General features: G+C 41.2%; 1 protein-coding gene across 1 annotated transcript in view; it reads left to right on the top strand.

Annotated features, from left to right (window-relative positions):
• Gfrl (Glial cell line-derived neurotrophic family receptor-like) overlaps window positions 1–20,985 on the top strand; it is a 143,592-nt gene that overhangs the window by 91,222 nt on the left and 31,385 nt on the right. Inside the window, exons 6-8 of the mRNA XM_089595495.1 lie at window positions 11,820–11,947; window positions 18,777–19,685; window positions 20,780–20,968. Coding sequence (XP_089451621.1) covers window positions 11,820–11,947; window positions 18,777–19,685; window positions 20,780–20,968 — 1,226 coding nt within the window. The remainder of the gene's footprint in view (window positions 1–11,819; window positions 11,948–18,776; window positions 19,686–20,779; window positions 20,969–20,985) is intronic.

Raw genomic sequence — 20,985 nt, 5'->3', positions numbered from 1 at the left:
GATGGACAGGACAGACAAGCGGTTCGTAGGGAAGATCGAGGAAGCAACGCCAGAATTGCATTCAGCTGCTGTGCTGCAAATTCCCGGGGCTTGCACGTTCGCGCCAGTATAGCCGCGGGCGGGATTGCAGAGGAATATGGAGCTAGTCTTGCAAACTGGCATCTCTTCTAATGCCACGTCACGCTTATCTATTATATCTACATGCCTCACCTCCTCGTCTCTATATGTGGGTGTTTCTCTCTCTCTTAACTCCCTCCCACCTCCCATCCCCCCCACTCGTACGTACGAACTTTAGCTAGGATATGGAGAATTAATTGCTTTTATTGTTGTGTTTACCAACGATTAATTACCCATGCGAGGTGTCACTTCTATACGAGCTATTCCTGCAAATTCTCTTATCTGCTTCTGCTGGGCGCTGGAGCGTACGCGCGTGTGAATGGCTCCTTGAAAATAATATTCTCGTTGCAGCGAGCCAGTAGGAGTGGAATGTTATAACGTAATTATCTTCCAAGTGTGCTAATCAAATCTTGCATATCATACGTTTTTGCATTTCAAACAATGTATTGGGACTTGAAATTTTGTGCGTACTGGCTCTTGAAACATACGGGAATGTGAAAAAAAAAGTTCATAACGCATTTTTTCTGAGTAAAGACTATAGTCACTATTTTTATTATTATTATTATTATTATTATTATTATTATTATTGCTATCATTTACATTATTGGAACAGTAACAAAATCAAGTTTTGTTTTTACAGCTTTCGTGTGATTAGTTTATTTTCATCCAATTATAGATGAAATCGCTCGATTTTCCAATAAGTGCATCTCTCCTTTTGTTATTTTCGTACTATTTCCTCCTACTGCTAATTGTGATGCTTAGCTCTTCTATAGTTGTCGTGAAATTCCGTATAAAATTTGCAATTCTACATGATTTGGTATCTCTCCCTCCCCTGTACACCTACTTTACGCTCATGTCTGACCAAACGTTGATATTTCTACTTGCTCATCTACTGTACATATACAGTACGTGAATAGCACACACTATTTGGGCATGAGATTTTCTTATCAATAATTTACACTTCAGGCCACAGTATCCAAACGTAAAAAGGTAGTCCTGAATAAAAAGGAGAGGAACAACGAGGAAACTAGTGATTCTCCCTTCTACTGAAAATAGTCTGTATCTCGAGTATACCATCTATCATAGGGCACTTGGGGAGAGGAAGAGGAGGGCAAGGCAGGCCTATCCTTCCACGTATATGATTACAGCGCATATGTAAACCCTCCAGTCACGCGGCTCTCCTTATGATGCTACTCTCCTGCCACTGGTGCCCCCTTATGAAATTCAGATGTTTGCGAAATGAAAAGCTGCTACCACCGCATGGCGCAGCTTGCCATCGTCCCTCTTTTACGTTTCATTTTTTATTCTTTACTTTAGTTGAGGCGTAAAGATATTTTTATTTTATTTTTTTATATTCACATGTATAAATGATGAATTTTTTATAAACTAATATATAAGGTTCCGATTCAAGTCATTAAATCAGAGAGAACAGGTTGTAAGACAATCGACGCACGAGTCATTAGAGCACATGGCGATTGGAAGGACGAGCGAGAGAAGCGTTTGAATGCAAGACTATACCTCCATTTAGGGGCTACGTGGACTACCTACAGCGAAACGAGGAAGGGGAGAAGTGCAGACTGGCGCTCTCGCGTATCGGACCGTTTAACCGAATCCGCTCCTATGGCCGCCAACCCACGTTATACCCACACCCCATCAACGTTAAATGCCTACCATATGTGCTTGTGTGTGTGTGTGTGTGTGTGTGTGTGTGTGGCAGCGTTGCCAGTCACTCCGAGTTATCTGCCTTTGGCCACATTAGGCCCACCCATCCCCTTTTACCGTACGCATGATGTGCCTCTGCTGCCACTAGATAGTATAGTAATGGTGGTAGAGGTGCCTGAAGCTGCTGGATTCCGATAGTACCCAGGCCCTGTCCAGTCCACATGTGTATGTAATGTACGGCAGCTCAATCGATTCCCAAGTTGAGAATGGCACCTCATGTGATGCAAATATTTTTGGTCAGAAAAGATGCCGATGCTCGTAAATTTGGTTTATCTACCTCAGTCCATATTTGCGTTGTCTTTGCACGCGATATGAAGAAGGAGATGGGAGCTATAATTGAACGACTTTAACGTAAATATCCACATAACCTGTGCAAAGTAGGCAGGAGCTGTAAAATTACGAGAAGCGCCTTATCGCCTTGCGTTTGTCACGAAGATGATGCCGTGCTGCCACGGCGCTTGTTTATTCTTCGTGATAGCTTATCTCTTCACTGTTGGCTCATTCAGGTATAAATATGGTTGCTTGTGGCGTTATATTCGCCCATAACGTTATTCACCCATTCCCATTGAGTGCAAAAAATTTTCATATTTTACGATATCACCCCTTTACGTCCACCTTCGCCCTAGAAAATGGCGTTTATGTTAATATTCGTAGCTATGGCTATCAAAATACCTACACTACGACCATCAGTACCACCATCACATGTAACAACATAACTAAAAAGTACAGCCTCACTATTTACAGAAAATATTTCTCTGTTGTGTGATATTTGAATCTATAAACTATTTTGAAGCTCTCGATTTGAAACCGAACAATTTATCAATATAGAACATGTTATTTCGTTAATCAGAAAACTTTCGATCGAATAATCGATCAATTAGAGAACATAAATAATTGGAGATATAAGTAAAAGTACGTGCTTCTACTGTTCATATCTCTTTTCTCCATTGCCTGGGATAATTCCAATAATAATAATAATAATAATAATAATAATAATAATAATAATAATAATAATAATAATAATAATAATAACAATAATAATAATAACAATAATCACAATAGAAACAACAACCATAATAATAAAAACAATTATAATAATTGTTCCACTAGATATTATGCGCTCATAGTGAGAGGAAAAACTTGTGGGTAAGGGATGGTAATAAGTAAACAACTCACACATCAGCGTAGTAGGAGAACCTTTGCTTTGAGTTTTTGGGGTTGCTGATAGTATAAGGGATGTTTACATGGCCTTGGCTTCTCCCAAACTCCCTTTTTCTTTATTTTTTAACGTTAGTATATGTATATCAAGAGCAAACTCTTCAAGGTCTGCCTCTTTGGGGTTGGCCACGTAACTGTTCGCTTCTCCTGAAAATATTTGCCTTCAATTAATTTCCAGATGAAAGACTATGATGAGGCTACTATGGCAAATTGTTTTTTTTTATTTATTCATCTATCGGTTTTTTTCTCTTTCAATTATGCTAAACTATACCCATAGACGTTTTTGAAATTCCCCTATTAATAGGCGTCTGCCCGTTAATTGAAAGCCGTTACTCGCTCGATGGGATGCGGAGAAGAGGAAGGCGGTACGGGGCACTTGAGGGAGCTCCGATGCTATCAGCTTATTGATTTAGGCGGTAAAATTATCATAATAGATTCTAAAAAGTAAATTAACCACGTTACATACCTGTGAAATTTTCGTAAAGTTCACCTTTTTTTCACGTGTTCAAACGCTCTCGTAAATCGCATGATTAAACAAGCAAGTCGCTTTTTGTATTTATTTACTGGATCTTTTTTTCACCACCCACTTTATGCGTATAGATACTTATCACATGTAATTATAATTGCAACAGATTCTTTATTTTATTTTGACCTAATCGATTATCGATCGATTTCAATTGAAACAAACAAATAAATTTATATTTGAATAAATTATTCCTAATATTTTGATTGAATCTAATTTCATCCACCCAAAATATCTGAACTACTTTCATGCGATACTAACAGTTGTTGTAAAGTTTTTCAGTATCTTAAATATTTTTCATTTGACTTTTTCTTCAGAATCTTAAATGAAACATTTTCAATTTAATAGTTTTCTACAGCGTGTGTTTTAATTGTTTTTTTTATTGAAATCCCTTTGGAAATCGTTAAAGTAATCTCTTACACTTCAATTTGTTACATAGTAAAATATTTATTCCATTTGGAATATAATCAGGTTTGAGTGAAAAACAAGTTTTTCTTTATCAGCGACAATAATATTTCACTTTTTACAAATAATAACTACAAATTGTATACCTACTCGAAGTTTCAACTGAGATAAATAAACAAAGCTCCCAAATTTGTGCACATATGTACATCGATGAAATATGGATTGCATCAGCTGAGCATATTCGCCCACCCACACGTTGTTTCTGCAGTACAATAATTCATTTCGATTGCAGCTAGAAGCGCACCCGATTACTCACATCCCATCCGCAAAACAGTCGATTCACATCAATCTTTTTCCCATCCCTTATTTGAAGCACGTATATATTCTTGGCAGCCACACGCAAAATGTATTCCACGCCATGGGGTTGAAACTACACGTGCGTCGATGGTACAAAGCGATACATTACAAGTAGTATATACAAGGCGGTTATCTTAACCGTACAAGAGTCCTGAAATGCGGTTGAGGACAATATGTGTACGTGTACTTATAGTCTCGGAAATGTCCTTCTCTTCCTCCACTTGACCCTAATGTACTTCATCCAGATGTGTATTATTATACATGCCAAGGAGAGGGAAAGTGATGGCAGGTACTCCTAATATAGCTCAACTCGCCAAGTGATAGTCTTCAGCCACTGGAGAACAACAGCAGCAGCAGCAGAGGCATTATCCTTCGAAATTTCACATGATGTATTCAAAGGGACGACCCCCACCCTCATCATCATCTCCTTCGGCTCGAGATTGCTTATCTCATTTCGGACAAACTTGGCAGTCGTTACGGGCCATCGGACGTGGCTTTTGAGTTTAGATGGCTGGACTGCAAGTAGATATGTGCGTCCAAGGAGAGACAATGCTGATATCATATTCCGACGTTACCATCTTGATAGAATTTTCTTTTATTACCTCTGACTTATTTAGGTTGCGTAACTTTGAAAAAAAAATATTTTACATGAGCCTCAAGTTATGATGTGTCTCAATAAAACCGAGCCATTACGGGATTGCCTGAATGATTGAAGCAGGAGCAGGTGAAGCTTGACATTGATGTGATGGTAAAAAGAGAAAAAAAACTTGGCACACTGCGTAGAGGCGGAATTCCGCGTTACATCAATTTTAGCGCTGTCTAGTGGCTTTATTAATTATTCACCTTGGAGCAAAGTGGACATCACCAAATGTTTCCAAAAGCACGATTTTGATTGTAAAACTGAAGAGAATCATTTGTTTTTCGAACACATAATTTAAAAAATTTCATACCCCAAAGTGAAGTAGCAAAAGAAACGAAAAAATTGTTAAAAGCAAACGCTCTGAACTAAAAATTGTAATCACTTGACAGCCGCGTTGGGCGGATCAAAAGATACACAACGGAAAAGAAAGTTGGATAAACTTGGGGAAATAGCGTATGCGTGCCATCCACGCGAACCAGGAGTTGTTGAGCTGAAACGCCATGTATACACCACAACACGGAGAGGGAAGCGAGAGTCGACTAATAGGAGTAGCCTGCAATGCAGGGAAGTCGGAGAGAGAGAGCTAGAGGGTGTCACGTGCACCGAGTGGAGAAAGTCGAGGGCTGGACTAGAAATGTGGGAGCCAGCCTCGTTAAAATTCATAAGGCCAGAGCGGCCTGTTCTTGCTTTGGAGCCCAACTCACGAGTTTGGGGCTCACGAACCGATGCGCCGGGCGGGAGGAGGGGAACTCGTTTGGTATTTATGAGCACCAGTCCAACACTTTCTCGCAAACAACCTGGCGCGCTTCGATCCATCCATCCCTGCGGTGGACCACTGGTGTTTGTATGCATACGGCTGATTTCTGCGGCCTTATATTCGAGAGCAGATCGCACCCCTTGATCTGCCCTTCGTTTGTGCGGGAAGTCCCACGGTCTTTTAAACTTAAAAGTGTGCATGTATTTTCTTTCTTTCATTCAGGGATGCTCGTCTAAGAGAGTCAATTCATTAGAATCTTGTTTTTCTCTAACCTTTCATTTTTTGTAAATTAAAGCTATTGCTACATCCCTACCAAATAATATATATGTATTATGATGTGCTCCCTTTCAGGGCCAATGTTACGTCCAATAGTTCATACCTCCCTCCTTTGAGAATAAAAAGTTTATGCATGTATGTTAATTTAAAACAGTTTATTTTAACTATTTTTCAACTCATCGATTGTGGTTTAGTAAAAAAAAAATTGTATGATTATTCATATACCAATTACTCAATTTTTACTAAAATTGATTACATTGATTTCAAAATAGACGAAATTAAAGAAAAGAAAAAAAAAACATCTCCTTAGTTGATTGACGAGCCACTCAAACTTTTCAATTAATGATACGCACCCAAAGAGCTGAAAAAAAGTTTCATTTTTCGTTAAAATCATAAATAAAGATAAAATTTTATTATAAAGATTCACTCACATATTTTGGTATTCATAAGATTAGACTTAAACTCAAACACCACTACTGTACCTCATTTGTCGTAACAACGCTGGGCTTCGAGCTTAATTAGTCGCGTAATTCCCAAAGTACACTCGACTTGGTTAGCTTCCCCTCGAAATTTCAACTTTATTTTAACTTCCAGGAATCCCAATCGCTTTACTTTTTTTTCGGTATTTACGTACTCCTCCTGTGGATTATGTATTGAAAACTAATGCCAACACACGCAGTCCCGCAAGTTTCGTCATTAGCTCGACTATTCGATCCCTTCATGTAAAAGCCCCTACTGAGCCAAATTCCCTCTGCAGTATCTGTACGCATGTAACATCTCTCACGGCTGCGGGTAACTGCACTGCTCGACATAATCTCCGAGTTTCTCCGTCTCTCGTCTGCATATTCCCACGGGTATTTGACTCTCTCGGGTACACAGCCCAATACTGATGCTGATACCATATATGATTGTTTAGCCAGTGCTTTTCCAATATTGTTTGGGAAAAGGCTTTAATTTCTATTCTGGGCTGAACTTTTAAGACCTCGTCGTGCATTTTTTAACCTGAGACGCAAGCGCGTGGATCAACTTTTTATTTCCCGCTTCCTGTGACCAGCTGACTTGGAGTGATGAAGAGCATACATGCAACTGCACGTACATAAGCTGTAATAGAGAAAAGTCTGGGAGGAGGAGAAGCGTGCGTTATCAGTATGCCTCCTCTCCGTGTATGTGACTCCCACTGGAATGAGGTGGTGCAGCGTAAACTCCGACAAATTAAAACACCAAAAACACGCGACTCTGGCCAAAGGGAAAGTATAGCCATCCGAGGGAAAATCTTCGTTGTCGCTGTTGCAGTACAAGTTGTTGCACAGCTATGGCCACGAAATCCCCGTGTGGATAGGCAAGCAATGGGAGGTCTCGGGTAGTTCTGGCTTTCGATTGTCCTCCGCATTGAAGTGGGAAGAGGAAGAGGAGGGGGTGTGGGGGTAGTCAAAGCTCGTTTTAAGCCACTCGTGCAAATGTTCATGAGATCGTTTGCTAGGACATTGTGGAAGCCATATGGGGTAGTTGCGAGATGCGTTTGCTCCTTTGGGTACGTATGTGATCCGGCGTTAGCGCATCCCCGACGTTATCAACCGGAAAAAGCCCATTGCTTGAAACTTTAAAGTTTATCACTGCGGTGCGCTGCGGTTTTTGTCAAACATCTTCGGGAAATGGGTTTACATGGGGGATTATTCTTAATGCTTAGAATTGTACGACGTTTATTATGTAGTAAAGAAAGTATAAGTACAAAAAAAAGAAAAATTTATTTGATGTATGTATTTCGATGGTCTGAGTTTAGGACTGTAACTTGCTTGTATACACGCATTAAGACACAGAGATATTAAAATAATATCTATTGAAATATACAATTTACAGTTTTCATAGAATCTGGGATCCCCAGGTAAAAAGTACTACGAGTAAATGTTCTTTAGTTTGAGTTTGCAGCTGCTAATAAACAGTAATAGCGATAAGGAAAGAGATTGAGAAGAACAAAAATATACGGTTTTTTCTGTGATGACTGATGAGTCCAGTCTACGAGCCATTTTTTTTTAAATCTCGTCACGGTCAGGAAACAGAAAAAAATCAGAAAATATAAGAGGTAGTAAAAATACGTGTTGGTGCATAGATGGCTGGGAGCTCGGGTGGGGCGAGCAGAGCAGGTACCACCGAGAGGTTGGTGTTGCTGCTGCCAAGAGCACTTCTCGTCGGCTGGTTCCACATGTATGCACGTATATATGAATATAGTACTAAACTAGACTCTCCAGACTTGCTCCCTACGCGGCCTATCGCATACACGCGTCTCGTGGGTATACCTACCTACCCCTTGTACTACGGTGCTCTTGGAAAACGGCTGCTGTGCTCGCGAGTGTTCCCTTTCCTTCTTCCCTCGTCTGGTCCTTTTGTTTTCGCGCCAAGTGAGCGACACTTTTTCGCGACTCGCTGGGGGTGTGTCAAGCTCCCTCCACCCCCCAATTTTATTTTACTTAAAACAGAAAGGGGGTGTTGTCGTTACTGCTCAATTGCTGGTGCAAGAAAACTGTATGTCCCGTCAAGTCGAATACGACTTCATATTTTCGCGCTACGAAAACTTGTATAGAAAATAACACACACAGTGTAAATCAAGATGCGCCAGTCCATATAGTTTTATGTAAGCTTTGACGTCGACGTCAACCCCGAAAAATCTCATTTTTGTACTTCGTGGAAAAAATTGAAACATAATGTATCAAACGTCACGTGTATTATTTTGTGCATATAGTGGGGGACAAAAAAAGCGTATGCCATTTCTATGAAATTCTTCATCCCCGCATGCAGCTACACGCCGATAATAAACGACTCACAAATCAATACCTTCTATTCTTTATGGTCCATAAAATGACAAGCCGAAAATATAGTTATTTCACGTTTGTAAGGGACACCGCGAGGTAACTCCGAAATTTTCCTGAGATATTTTTTGCTTTCACACCTATAGATATGTATACATAGTATGTACGGGAGGACGCCCCGGGCCGTACAAGCTCACGTCTTTCGTGCGATCAATTTAGCGAAAATCAGGAACAGCTACTGTATAGAAACGCACGGGGTGATGGTATACGGGTGCGAACATCACGTGCAGAAGATACAAATAGATAGTGGTAGCAGCCTCACGGTGCTCTTTTGCTCTTAGTTGGCTGGTTCCCGCCGACAGGTCGACTGAGCTTTTTTCAGAAAAGGCTGGAAAGGGAAGAGAAGCCACAAGCTACGAGCTGAGATATTGATAACATTCCTCTTAGAGAACTCCCTTTTCATCTTAAAAAGTATTGAAATAGTAACTATATTCGTCGTCAAACTCTCATGTACTTTGTACAATATTAGTTAGACTATACGAGGCGTACTTGAATTATGAAAAACTTCTTGATGAGAAAGAGCTTTCGGCCTCAACCTTATAAATATATTGATGTGTGAAGCGACTAGCGCGCACCTTATCAAGTTGACTCACTTTCAATGTAATATATGATAGATATAATTTTTAAAATAAAAAATCCTGCAAAATGATTTTGGATTAGGTGTATCACTGAAGTTAGATTTTCTTAAAAATTAAAAATGCAAGCATATTCGTTTTATTTGACCAATTGGCAAAGAGACCATTGTCAGATTGTATTATTTTCGTTGCAAAGTAGCTCGAAATTCTTGGAAGCAAGAATTTATTACACGGAAAGAGGAAGAATTTCGAGTGCAAGGTGCCAGTTGTTCCACGTACGCGCGTTAGGTAGAAACTACCTGATCCCCTCCCACTTTCTTCTTTTCCGGGGGCCGCGTGATAAATTATTTTAATTTTGCACCTCCACGTTCTTCCCCCCCTCCTGCCGCCCCCAACCAACCCTTTTACTGCTTCAGGAAACGAATTCCCGATCCTTCTTCAGCGGCAGTAGCAGCTACTGACTGGAAAAACAGAGACACGCGTGCATCTGTGTACATATACAAGCACACACTGCACACACCGAGGATCGTCAGTGACGTGTAATATACGCCAAGTTGTACTACACAGTTTTCGTTCTCCGAAGGGGAGAAGCGAACCTTTTCCAGCCCCTTTTGCAAGCCTCGATAGTAGGTGTACATCCACACCAGTGATATTCAGTCTCCCTGCAAATGCACACGCTATCGGCCATTTATAATGTCTTTCCAGACAAAAGAGTACCTTATATACGTCGCGTGACGCGAAGGAGCCTTACTCTGAACGTCTGGGGCTGCTGCTGATAATTGCCGAGATATATGAATTTGCCTTCCCTCCACCTCCTTCCCGTTGCACACGTGCGTGCGTGGGATCGCGTAATATCGCTGTCGGAGCCGCCACTCGCGGGGGTAAGCCGATACGCCAACTCCGCGCGATTCCCTATGTATGTATATTCCAGACGCCGGGAGGCGCTTTCAGCATCCCTCTCCTAACGGCATACCCCTTCTGTGATCGATGGTTCGATTGGAGCTTTTTTTTTAATGAAGTATTGCTTGGAGCTAATTAGTCATTTCAATAGCGGTGATGGGGTTTTCAAGTACAGTTTAGTAGGTAAATTACGTGTACGTTAATTTGGGCTTCTGCTATCCACTTTGGTCGATAGCGGAAATAATTATTTGTAGGAGATGTATCTTATACATCCTTTTTGACTGGACGTCCAAAAATAAAAAAATCTGTTTGTCCATGAAAAAGAGGAAGCACTTGCTTTCTGTGTCCTATACAAGAGACAGGACGCAAAAAAAAAAAAAAAATCACCCCTAATGAAGAGGGCGAAAGTGTTGATGTTGATTTTTTGTTAAATATTCAGGAGGAGGCAGACCATGTATGAGTAATGCTGCGACGATTATTCGTTTCAATTCTGGTCGGAGGAGAGGTACCCAGAGTGTAGGGACATGGTAAGAAATTTAGTGAGAGTTTTGTGAGAGGATCCGGGACGGCTGTTTATCGGCTAGAAAAGTCCTCGTCACACCTTTGTCGTTCCTCTCCTTTCGCGTATACGTGCACCTATACTTATTATTTTCTTTTTTTTCCTTACACTGCCAATTTAAAAATTACCATCTCCGAGACACGCGAGGGTAGGAACAAACAAATGACCAGAATCACAGTGATTCTGATGAGAAAAATGTCACTTTCCCTCGTAACACATTCTCACTGAGATATGATTGCTCGTTCAAACAAAAATTCCAGATGGGAATCGCTCGATCGTTCAATCATTCACTCGCGCAGTACATGAAATGAGCAACAGAGCACAGACCAACGGTGGGAAGTGGACAAACAAAAACAAAAATCACTTGTCGCATTTGTCCGCGTCACCCCTTGTGCACTAATCAAACAAAACAGGGACGCAGTGACAAATAGGCCCCAGCAAACAGAGCAGCGTCAGCTACAATCGCATGTGCGTACCCACTGTTTGACGTGGGATTTTCACCCCTTCCTCGAACAACAACAGCAACAACAGTATGGTGTAACGAGCCTGAGCTTACGAGGCAACAGAGGGAGGCTATTGTACGCCAAAGTGCACCTCCCCTTCGATGGCCCAACTTTATCTGTACAGTCCCGATAATGGTCCTTTTCCTTACAGATGTTGGACTTTCATTCATTTATTGATTTTGCATCCGTAAAACAGCTCATAGTATTGTTTGCCAATTGCGTAAGTCAATTTTAGTACAACTGACTAATTTTTATTTAGTATAGCAGAGGTGAAACTTTCTAGAATAGCTAAAGTTCTCGAGTTAATCATAAAATATTGTCATTTCAAAAAAGTTTGGATTTATGGTTATTTATATTCTGGGGTCAGAAATAAACGTTACCTTTTCTAAATGATCTGTTACAGGGATGCGTGTCACGAGGCCTGGACGCAGTTGCGGCTCTCCCCCATGTTTGGCTGCATTTGCCCGGACAACCAGGCGAAGAAGCGTTGCGACCGAATTTTCTCGATGGTCAATCACAATCCCTGCGTCGGTGAGTATATAAATGTCCTCGTTGCTTTTTTTTTTTTAACCTCCGCTTACAGCAGCAGCAACACCTCAGCGAAAATAGCTGGGCGTCAACAGACACGAGCTGTAGCGATTTGTGTGTACGTGTGTGTGTCAATTGTGCGCGTTGAACTCTCGCGTACGTACGTACACGAGAGTCGAGATTTTGCGCTTGAAATTTTGCTAGATTTATTGTGTCGTTTTATTTTTGTCAAATTTTTTTTTTATGTTGGTAACAGGCTGTAATTGCGATTTTTAATTGTCTCTTTGGTCTCTTATGTCTCGAAATCAATGTGCCATGTATGGAATCAATATGTGCGTAGAGTATTGCCATTTATCTTTGTATAGGCTTGATTACTTTTGTATTAATCTCATATTTTTGTTTTATTGCGTACGTCTGTTTAATCATACGTCTTTAGATTTTATGGTACGGGATATTATTTCTTTGCAATATTTTCATAATTGCTTGCAAATACAGTTATTAGCTGTTGCGTTTATATTATGTGATTTACTTTTTTACATTTTACGTGTTTTGTTGATTGTCATTTTTATAAATCAGTTGGACAAGCCGATTGTAGGTGTTTTTATTTGTTGGATAATTTTTTCCACCCCAAGTGTACATTACGTACAATATTTTTTTTTTTTTTTTTTTTAAGATTTTTTCATCAGCTTCCACATTGTACTGTGTACTGTAATTTATGGAAAAAAACCAATAAGAATTATATTTAATTTTTAATTCTCACTTTGAAAAATCCAGTGAAAATTGATTAGTCACCTCAAAGGTTGCATTAAATTAATCACGATACAAAAAAAGCTGTGCGACGTAAATAAAATTAAACTTTGGACCAGGAAACTCATAGATTGATTTTCCAGTGCAAAACAAGTAGAGGCTGAAACTGCTGCTGTTTAAGAAAATTACGATCTTTCATATTTCTAGCTCGTACAAGAAAAACTTCATTAATTTCATCCCAGGGTCGTAGGAATGATTTAGAAGTAGCGCAGCAGAGCACACAAACGCATAATATACAAAGGAGCAGCTCACTGCTTAATTAGTACTAGGCCTACATCGCGACGTACACGGGAACGGGACAGGTGCAATAACTTTATCGGCTCGACCTTAATTTCCGCGTCCTCCGTTAATTACCGACCCCCATCCCCCTCACTCCGAACGTTGTAGCTCGCGTCGTCGCTGCTGAGACCTAATAATTCATTTCGTTCTCGAGCGCCTCCCCTGTTTTTTTCGCTCCCTCCACCGTCGACCTCTTCCTCCTTTGATTTCCCGTGCCTTTCTTCCGTATCTCACAAGATTAACGTCCCCATCGCCTTGGCTGTCCCAGCGTGTTATTAAATTTTACGGCTCTTTGCGCGATCGAGCTCGAAAAAATTAGAGCTTTCAGTGCGCCCGTTTTTTTATCCAATTGTTTTATGAAAAAAAAAATTCATTGGCCAGACAGTGCTGATTTCATTTGCGAATTTCTTTGTCCCGGATGTGCATGTACTTATTTTCATTAAACTAAAGTTAATCCGCGATCCACTTCATTAAACTACGATAAATTTAATATCGTATGTGTACTGGAAACACTTTTGTACAGTTGACAACTTCCGCTGTACATTTTTGTACAAAATCTGTCCAATCAGGCTGTGATTTACCGTAAAGTGAAATAAATGTTGATATTTGGCCGAATTTCTCAAACAAAAAAAAAACTTTGGTCCCTGGCCGCTGGCAGCAAAGAGGCCGAGGATAAATTGCTGGCCTCCTTTTGCCTTGATATGCTCCTTCGAGAAACACCCGAATCCATCATGCAAAAGCTAAGCTCGCGATGGTTCCTCTAAAATTGCTACAGGCGACTGCTGATCGGGAAAATTGAACTCACTCGCTTTGTGTGCATACGTCAGCTTTGAGAAAACCCGGAGGGAGAAATGAAAAGAAATTGGGGTGGGGGGGGGGGTACAAAGGACGTCAATCGCAGCGATTTTTGCCTGCAGCTCTTGATGTTTGAGTAAATTTTTAAACTGACTTCAACACAAAATACCTGGTGTTTACGTTGGGTATGGGTACTCTTAGGACCGAGACCCGCCTAAGTTTTAAGGGTAGCCAATGTACAGTTTGATACTTGATGGTATCGCTGCGAAAATTTGGCTAATAGAAAAAACCCATCGTTTTGAAAGCACGGGATGATAAATGTGGAAAGGAGGACTCGCACGTGCAAACTTCCTCGTGGTAAGGGTCCAAGACGTTTGCGCGTCGCCCGCATGTGTTCCTCGAGCATACATAGTCCGGTACACCAGACGCAAGCTTTGATCTCTCGTTATTCTGGTCGGCCAGGCCACAAAAGCAAATTTTCAAAGAATCAGCTTTTGAGCTGATCGCGCGGTGAATTGGAAAAGCGGCATAACGACTCAAGGGTTGTTTTTTCTCATCCCATTGATAGTACTGTGGGCCCGCTATCGGAGGCACATACGTATGGAGACTCGGATTAAGCACGTGTTCGCAGAACAGAGTCATTCCACTTGTGTTGATGAAATCGATACTCACCGCAGTGTGTTCCAGCTAATTAATTAATTAGTTCAATTACGCTCGGTTCAATAGTCAGGGGGCACGTTATTGAGGCTCTGCATAATTAATACCGTCGACGTACCAATATTGACTAGATACTTTTTGTTCGGTCTTGAGCAACGACAGTAGAAACGCCGACGTTTGTTCTCGCTAAAGTAACTTTGCTGTAAATGTTGCGCAAAACGTGTAATTCCAGGTTTTTGTTGTTTTGTTTCGCACGTTTTGCGTGGAAAAAATATTAAAACAAATTAACTGTATACTCTATCGAGATATAACTGTTCTCTGGCGCAAAATTTTTTTTTTTCGATACAAAAATAGTCCAATTTAGTAAAAATAAATTAACTAAATTATTTTACACAAACAATGCCAATATTTCAAATGTCACATCAAAACTTTCTTTGCGTAATGATTTTATAACAAAAAATCTAGTTAAATGATTGAAACCACGTTCGAAATATTTAATTTCTCAAATTGACAATTTAAATTCCCTCTCCTTGTAATCCGTACTTGTAACTGTCAAGCGTACAAAATGTCAATCGGAAGCGATTTATTGTACCAATGACATGCGATACTCTAAGGATTGTCGTAACGATCGAGTTCAACTTACAAGGGCTGCCTTTTAATTTTTTTCTCAAAATTATATATTTCCAAAACACAAAAGTTATACTAAATGAAACGTACACAATTGCACATGCATACACGTGCACCCTTAAAAAAAAAAAAATAAAAAAAAAAAAAAAAACAAAGTGCGCGTAGAGCACAAAAGTGTCGAGTCAACCATCGCGTGCTCATGAACTGAGGGGTATAAAAGGGTTGTGGGAGGTCGGCGCCACAAGTACACTCTCGTACCACCGCCGGAGTTTATACGGCTCTTATTATCCGACAGAAATACTCCCGCTGGTGGTTACCAACTCCGGAATATCTCGCGGCTAACTAGCTGCGATGAAAGGGTGGGAGGAGAGAGATGAGTGTACCTTGCTCTCTCTCTATTGTCACTCCTGCCGTTGTACAGTATCCTCCTGCGTTTGCACACGAGCCTGTTCTTGTTGATTTAAGGCATTAGGTTGATTTTAAATCGATTTTTTTTTTTTAATCCTTTGTTTCTGTTGAGTACGATCAGGAGTACCCCATGTATTTCTTTCAGAGTAGATCCTTTGACCTACTGCTTTTGATGCCACGTCAAAATTGATTAAAGACAAAACAACAATGTAAACTTCATTGACGCTGAAATCATACCGGTACAGCAGTCCAAAATACTATCAATATACATGGTTTTTCTAACATTGAAATTTTTTTGAGTTTATGATTTATAATTTCTGTACCATACTTTGTGATGGTCAAAATTATTTCTTTGCAAACGTATTATTCTTTGACCACTGTTTCCACACTTACTAATATTTTTCATGCGATTGAACGTCAGACTTTCGTAGTTGAATCTCAGTGTATGAGGCGTATATAGTTATCAGAAATACTTAGATTTTGTTTTCAATATAAAATTGTATTGTGCTATTAAGAAATTTATTCACAGATATAGTAAGGATAGCTCGAAAATGAGCCTCAACTGATAGCCGAATATTAGAAAGAGAGAGAGACTGCTTTGGAAGAATACCTCCAACTGTGTGATCGAGGAGAAAATTGAAAGCTCTGATTGAATCAGTATTTCTAAATCATGTGTATCTATACGTAGAAATACACTGTCAATCAGTTTTCCTCTTTTTCAAAGTGAAACAGAGAAGGCAGATCTTCCCAAAACAGTCTCTCTTTATCTTTTTTTCAGCCAACCAGCTAGGGCTCTTTTTCTGACTATACTTCCTATGTCTATGGCTTTTTCGGGTAAAATAATGACACTCACATAGTTTTAAACAACCCAAGGTACAATCAATATTATATATTGATTGAAATGACGTCTTATTCGGGATGAGGACGGGTAAGAATATCAAGTGCTGTTACAATTTTGGCGAGTAAATTAATGGACATTCTCGACGTAAAGCTAAGTAGTAAAGGAAGTAGTGGTAATGGAAGGTGAGGAGGTTTAGGATAGTGGGTTCATCGAGGAGGTGCGGACAGGCTGATCAATTGGGAGCATGTGGCAAAACAAGCACGAGGGGGTGCAGTAAAGAGCAAATGGGAAAAGGAGGAGGGCGATGGAAGGCGAAGGCCGACGAGATTGTATTACAACTTTGGTATCACTTCCCGCTCCTTTACTGCTGTAGAGCGTACCTGCTTTTCTCGTGGTGAGTATATGGAGGTAAAGGGAAAGGGTCGAGGACAATAAGCTAACGCGGTTGGGCCGAAACCTATATAGCACCGCATGCCATTAGCAAGTCATTTGTGTGATGTACCTCTTGTATGCATGTCCATATACATACTGCACTAGTGATGAAATTCTGTATGTACTGTTTCTTTTTAACGCCTTAGATGTGCTTTTTTTATCATTATATTATTATTATTATTCTGTCTATCACACGTTTTGTTTATTTGGTCGTATATGGCATTTATTTTTTAAATCTCGATCTCGTAAGTATGTGGTTTTCCACGACTGTAATATAAATTTATTTTTATTTTCATTTAGTTCCACACAAATTATTGACTCACTCTGATTCTATTTCACATACCCATGCAACAACTGGTTCTTTTATATGTACCTGATATTTCAACCCTTACAGAATTTGTTACTATCACCACTACCACAACCAAAATCCTTCACATCTGCCCTTTTTTTTAATAATGTTTATCGACGTGAAATATTTTCGGAAAATATACGAGACCATTGCAGATAGTCTCAAAAAAATCCAGAATTTCCAACCTCAACCTTTGCTTCTGCCAAAACTTTATTGTTTGCACTCCTAAAAGGAACGTAAGGAGGCGCGTCAACTGGAGCAAATAAAATTGGCCCTTTTCCCGGTGCAGGACATGGAAATAGAATGACTTTGATTATCGAATCACAAGTGAGTGGTGCAGCGAGTCAGTCGGGTGTGGTACGAGGACACACACGTTGTTTATAAAATCAGTGGAGCTTACCTACTCGAAGTGGCGATTTCCTTCGCACAGCCTCTGGTTCGAAAAGTCGAGGGGTAAAGGCAAACAGGGAAGCAGAGGAAAACTCAACAGCCGAACGCGTCGAGGAGCAAGTGGTGGAGGCGCGAAGGAGAAAAGTCTCGCACGTGGGGCGGATAAACGAAGCGCAACGTTTGCCGGGATGCAAAATTCACGGGTGAGAAGAGAAGAGGAGCGAGTGCTCGGCTGCTTTATGCACACGTACGTGTTGTCTGCACTCGCCCCCATATACACAAGGGCAAGAGGTAGTCCTTCTTACATCCACGTTTCGAGAAAGTCGAGGAGGAATTACTGCCTGCAGAGCAAGTCACGTGAGCTGTACTGCACGTGTGTTCTCTCTTCCGTGCTCTGCTCACTTATTTCCCGGAATACTCGTGTATCCACTGCTCCCAGTAGTCCACAGTGGATGTACTTCTTAACTTTTCCCCTTCCACACCTTTTCACGTCTTGTGACGTACGAACATGCAGTTCTAGTTGTAGTCCCCGTACAGAGAAACTAATTTTCTGGAAGATGTCATTTCTCTTATTTTTTGTACTTTTCTACTTACACCAAAGCTCGCTGCGACCATCAGTCCAAATTTTTCGTTTTTTACAGCTCTTTTTTACCAAGGTTACTTTCAACTGTCATATTGTACGCCAAATGATTTGTCTTTCACCATACGCGTACATGATTGTATCAGTTATTTAGTGATTTTTTTGTACAATCTTCTCTTTACACGATTCTCTTAAGTGGAGTGAAAACAACATGTCATTCGTCATTGGTCATCTTCTATAATGTATTAGAAAATTAGTTCACGTTTCGTACATGGCAAACAACTTTAAAAATATTGAGATTACTTTTGAGAGCAACTAAGGAGTAGTTTGTCGAAAAACTTAAAACTTTTTAACTATCACCCTATAATGAATATAATCCTTCGAACAATCGACCTCACCCCATCCTCTTTGTTCTTCATTATCGTGATCCTCAAAAAAATAACGTCGTAACAACATCAGTATTGTGTACATTACATCACTGTTTCAAAATTAAAGATGAAAATTGTCATCCACTCACATACCTAAAGACAGATGTCTCAGAATCAGAGTTCATCCAAACACATGTCATACGCAAACACATAGATACGCAGACTTAGAAACAGTACGAGAGAAACGAAAAAAAGTGGCACTCGATTACGGGCGGCAACCTCTGCTTGTGTTGTTTCAGAGTATCAGTCCTCGTCCATCGACCTCTCGGGCACGGACTCTGCCCTCCACCCATTCGAACAAACCCACCACCACCACCACCACCATCATCACAACATCCACCAACAAAACGGCAACAGCCACGAGGCAGACCCAAATTACCAGGAGCTCTGGTTGACCCCGACCAGCATGTACCCGTACTTTTTGTTCCCCGGCACCGCCGCGCCCCGACTCTCCTCGGCCTTCTACGAGCTCGACTCCGAACTCGCCTCCGACCTCGAGGAGGAGCAGTCGCTGCGCTTCCAACTCGGCGAGGAGGGCCAGGACAAGGAGGACCCCGACGACGCTGACGGGACCACAGCCACCGAGAGGCCAAAGCAAGCCGGTAGGCCCAAACTCACCCTCTACGCGCACTCGGTCCCTCCGGAGCTCCAGGACTCCGTGAGCGCCATCCGCGTCTTCGAGAACGACCACTGGGTCACTCAGTGGTTGCACGTCTGGCCCCACCCCCGCCAGTACCTCCTCAAGCTCCCCACCAACCCCCTCGACTCCAACCATCCATCATCTTCATTGTCTCATGTCATCCCCCACACCAGCTCCCAAGTCCCCAAGCATGATCGTGAGCCTCCCCTGCCCAGCACTATGAGCACCATAACCACCCCCGAGCACAATAATCTAAGCCAGCATGCCGAGGACCACCGGCACCGCCACCACCACCATAACCAGCACTTCCGCGATCGGGATCCAGCACCACCAAGAGCACCTGCACAACCATTACCCACTGCACTAGCACCACCCCCACGATCCACATCCACGAGCGTTGAGCACGAGCCGGGGGGCAGGAGGTTTGGGCCCTACGAGCGCGTCGATGATGAGCTGCTGCTACCCCTCGATCGGCTCGCCGAAGCCTTCGAGGGCTTCGTTGACTCAGGTATACGAGTGATTACATGCAAATATTTGGCTCTTTTTTTTTTTTTTTTTTTTTTTTTTTTTTTTTTTTCTTCAACAGGTTAAGCAGAGATGATACGCGTTTGAAACCTGTACGATTAAATGAGCACCGTAGCAAGAAAATTTATAAAATTAATTGAATGGAAAAAAAGTATATTTTACATTTTAAGTAGAAAAAGGCGAATATGGTCAGACATCACGTGAATCTTCTATGATTAAAGTCATAGTTGGTTTATTCTCTAGCAGAGAAATTAAGGGTTATTTTTCAATATGGTAAGCAAAAAAAGCAACCATAAAAATATAAGGTAAAAAAGAAATTATCAACGAGGACGAAAATATAGGAAGGGGTTGTCTAGATGTGGGACACAAGTCAAAACGGATAAGAGCTGGGCAGTGAGACAGCGTTTTAGAAATGGGAAGAGGAGTGGGGGGAGGAGTATCAGAAACTGATAATAAAATGTAGGTTGAAACGTCCAGTTTCAACTGCATGGCTCTGTTGCGATACATCCTGCTGTCTTCCTCTCTCTCGCTCATTTTGTGCCTATCGGACACAATTTGTGTGATTGTCGTTGTCCGGTGAAGCCTTAAATATTCAAGTACTTCAGTGCAGTCAACGATAAAGGGAGAAATAGACGAGGGTGGAGGGGGAGATTAGAGGAAACAGGGGAATGCTTTGATGATAAATTCACGCAACAACGTGGACAGTGACCACGGGTTACTAGGTGACTGCAAGTGACGCAAAGATAAACACATTGCAGAGGGTTGCAGTACATGCCTGTATCTACATTTCATTGATCATAGGACTTCTAATTTTATTGAGTATGGCGTTGGGTGGTGATAAATTGAGGTATCACAAAATGTATATTTTTTTTTTTTAATGTGTGGATCATTGCGCATCTGTAGGACTTGCTGATCGTAGGGACTCTGTGTGTCAAGACAGAGGGGGAGTAACTGAGAAATTGATCGAGCGAATGAGAGACCATGTGTTCATTACATAGTAGTTAGATGGTACACATGTGTGTCCAAGTATCAGTAGGCCGTGGCTCGTCTCGTGAGTACAACTGAATGTGCTTTCAGTGAACGTCATATCGAACGCCAACAATACGACGACGATCGAGCTGATCGAGTCGCAGATGGAGAATCCCCTCATAGACGCCGACCATCAGGACCTCCACGCGCTCAAGCAGATACCCATACCGAATGTCCACCATCATCATCGCGTCGTACATCACAAACAGAGGAATCAATCCCACGAGGATCTCGAAGGTATGTACACATCTGTT

This window comes from Copidosoma floridanum, unplaced genomic scaffold, assembly GCF_036245765.1.
Source record: "Copidosoma floridanum isolate Cflo_tuat_1 unplaced genomic scaffold, Cflo_Japanese_pri ptg000025l, whole genome shotgun sequence".
NCBI classification, from domain to species: Eukaryota; Metazoa; Arthropoda; class Insecta; order Hymenoptera; family Encyrtidae; genus Copidosoma; species Copidosoma floridanum.
The sequence above is the reverse complement of the archived record's forward strand: the minus strand, read 5'-3'. Positions and strand labels throughout refer to the sequence as shown.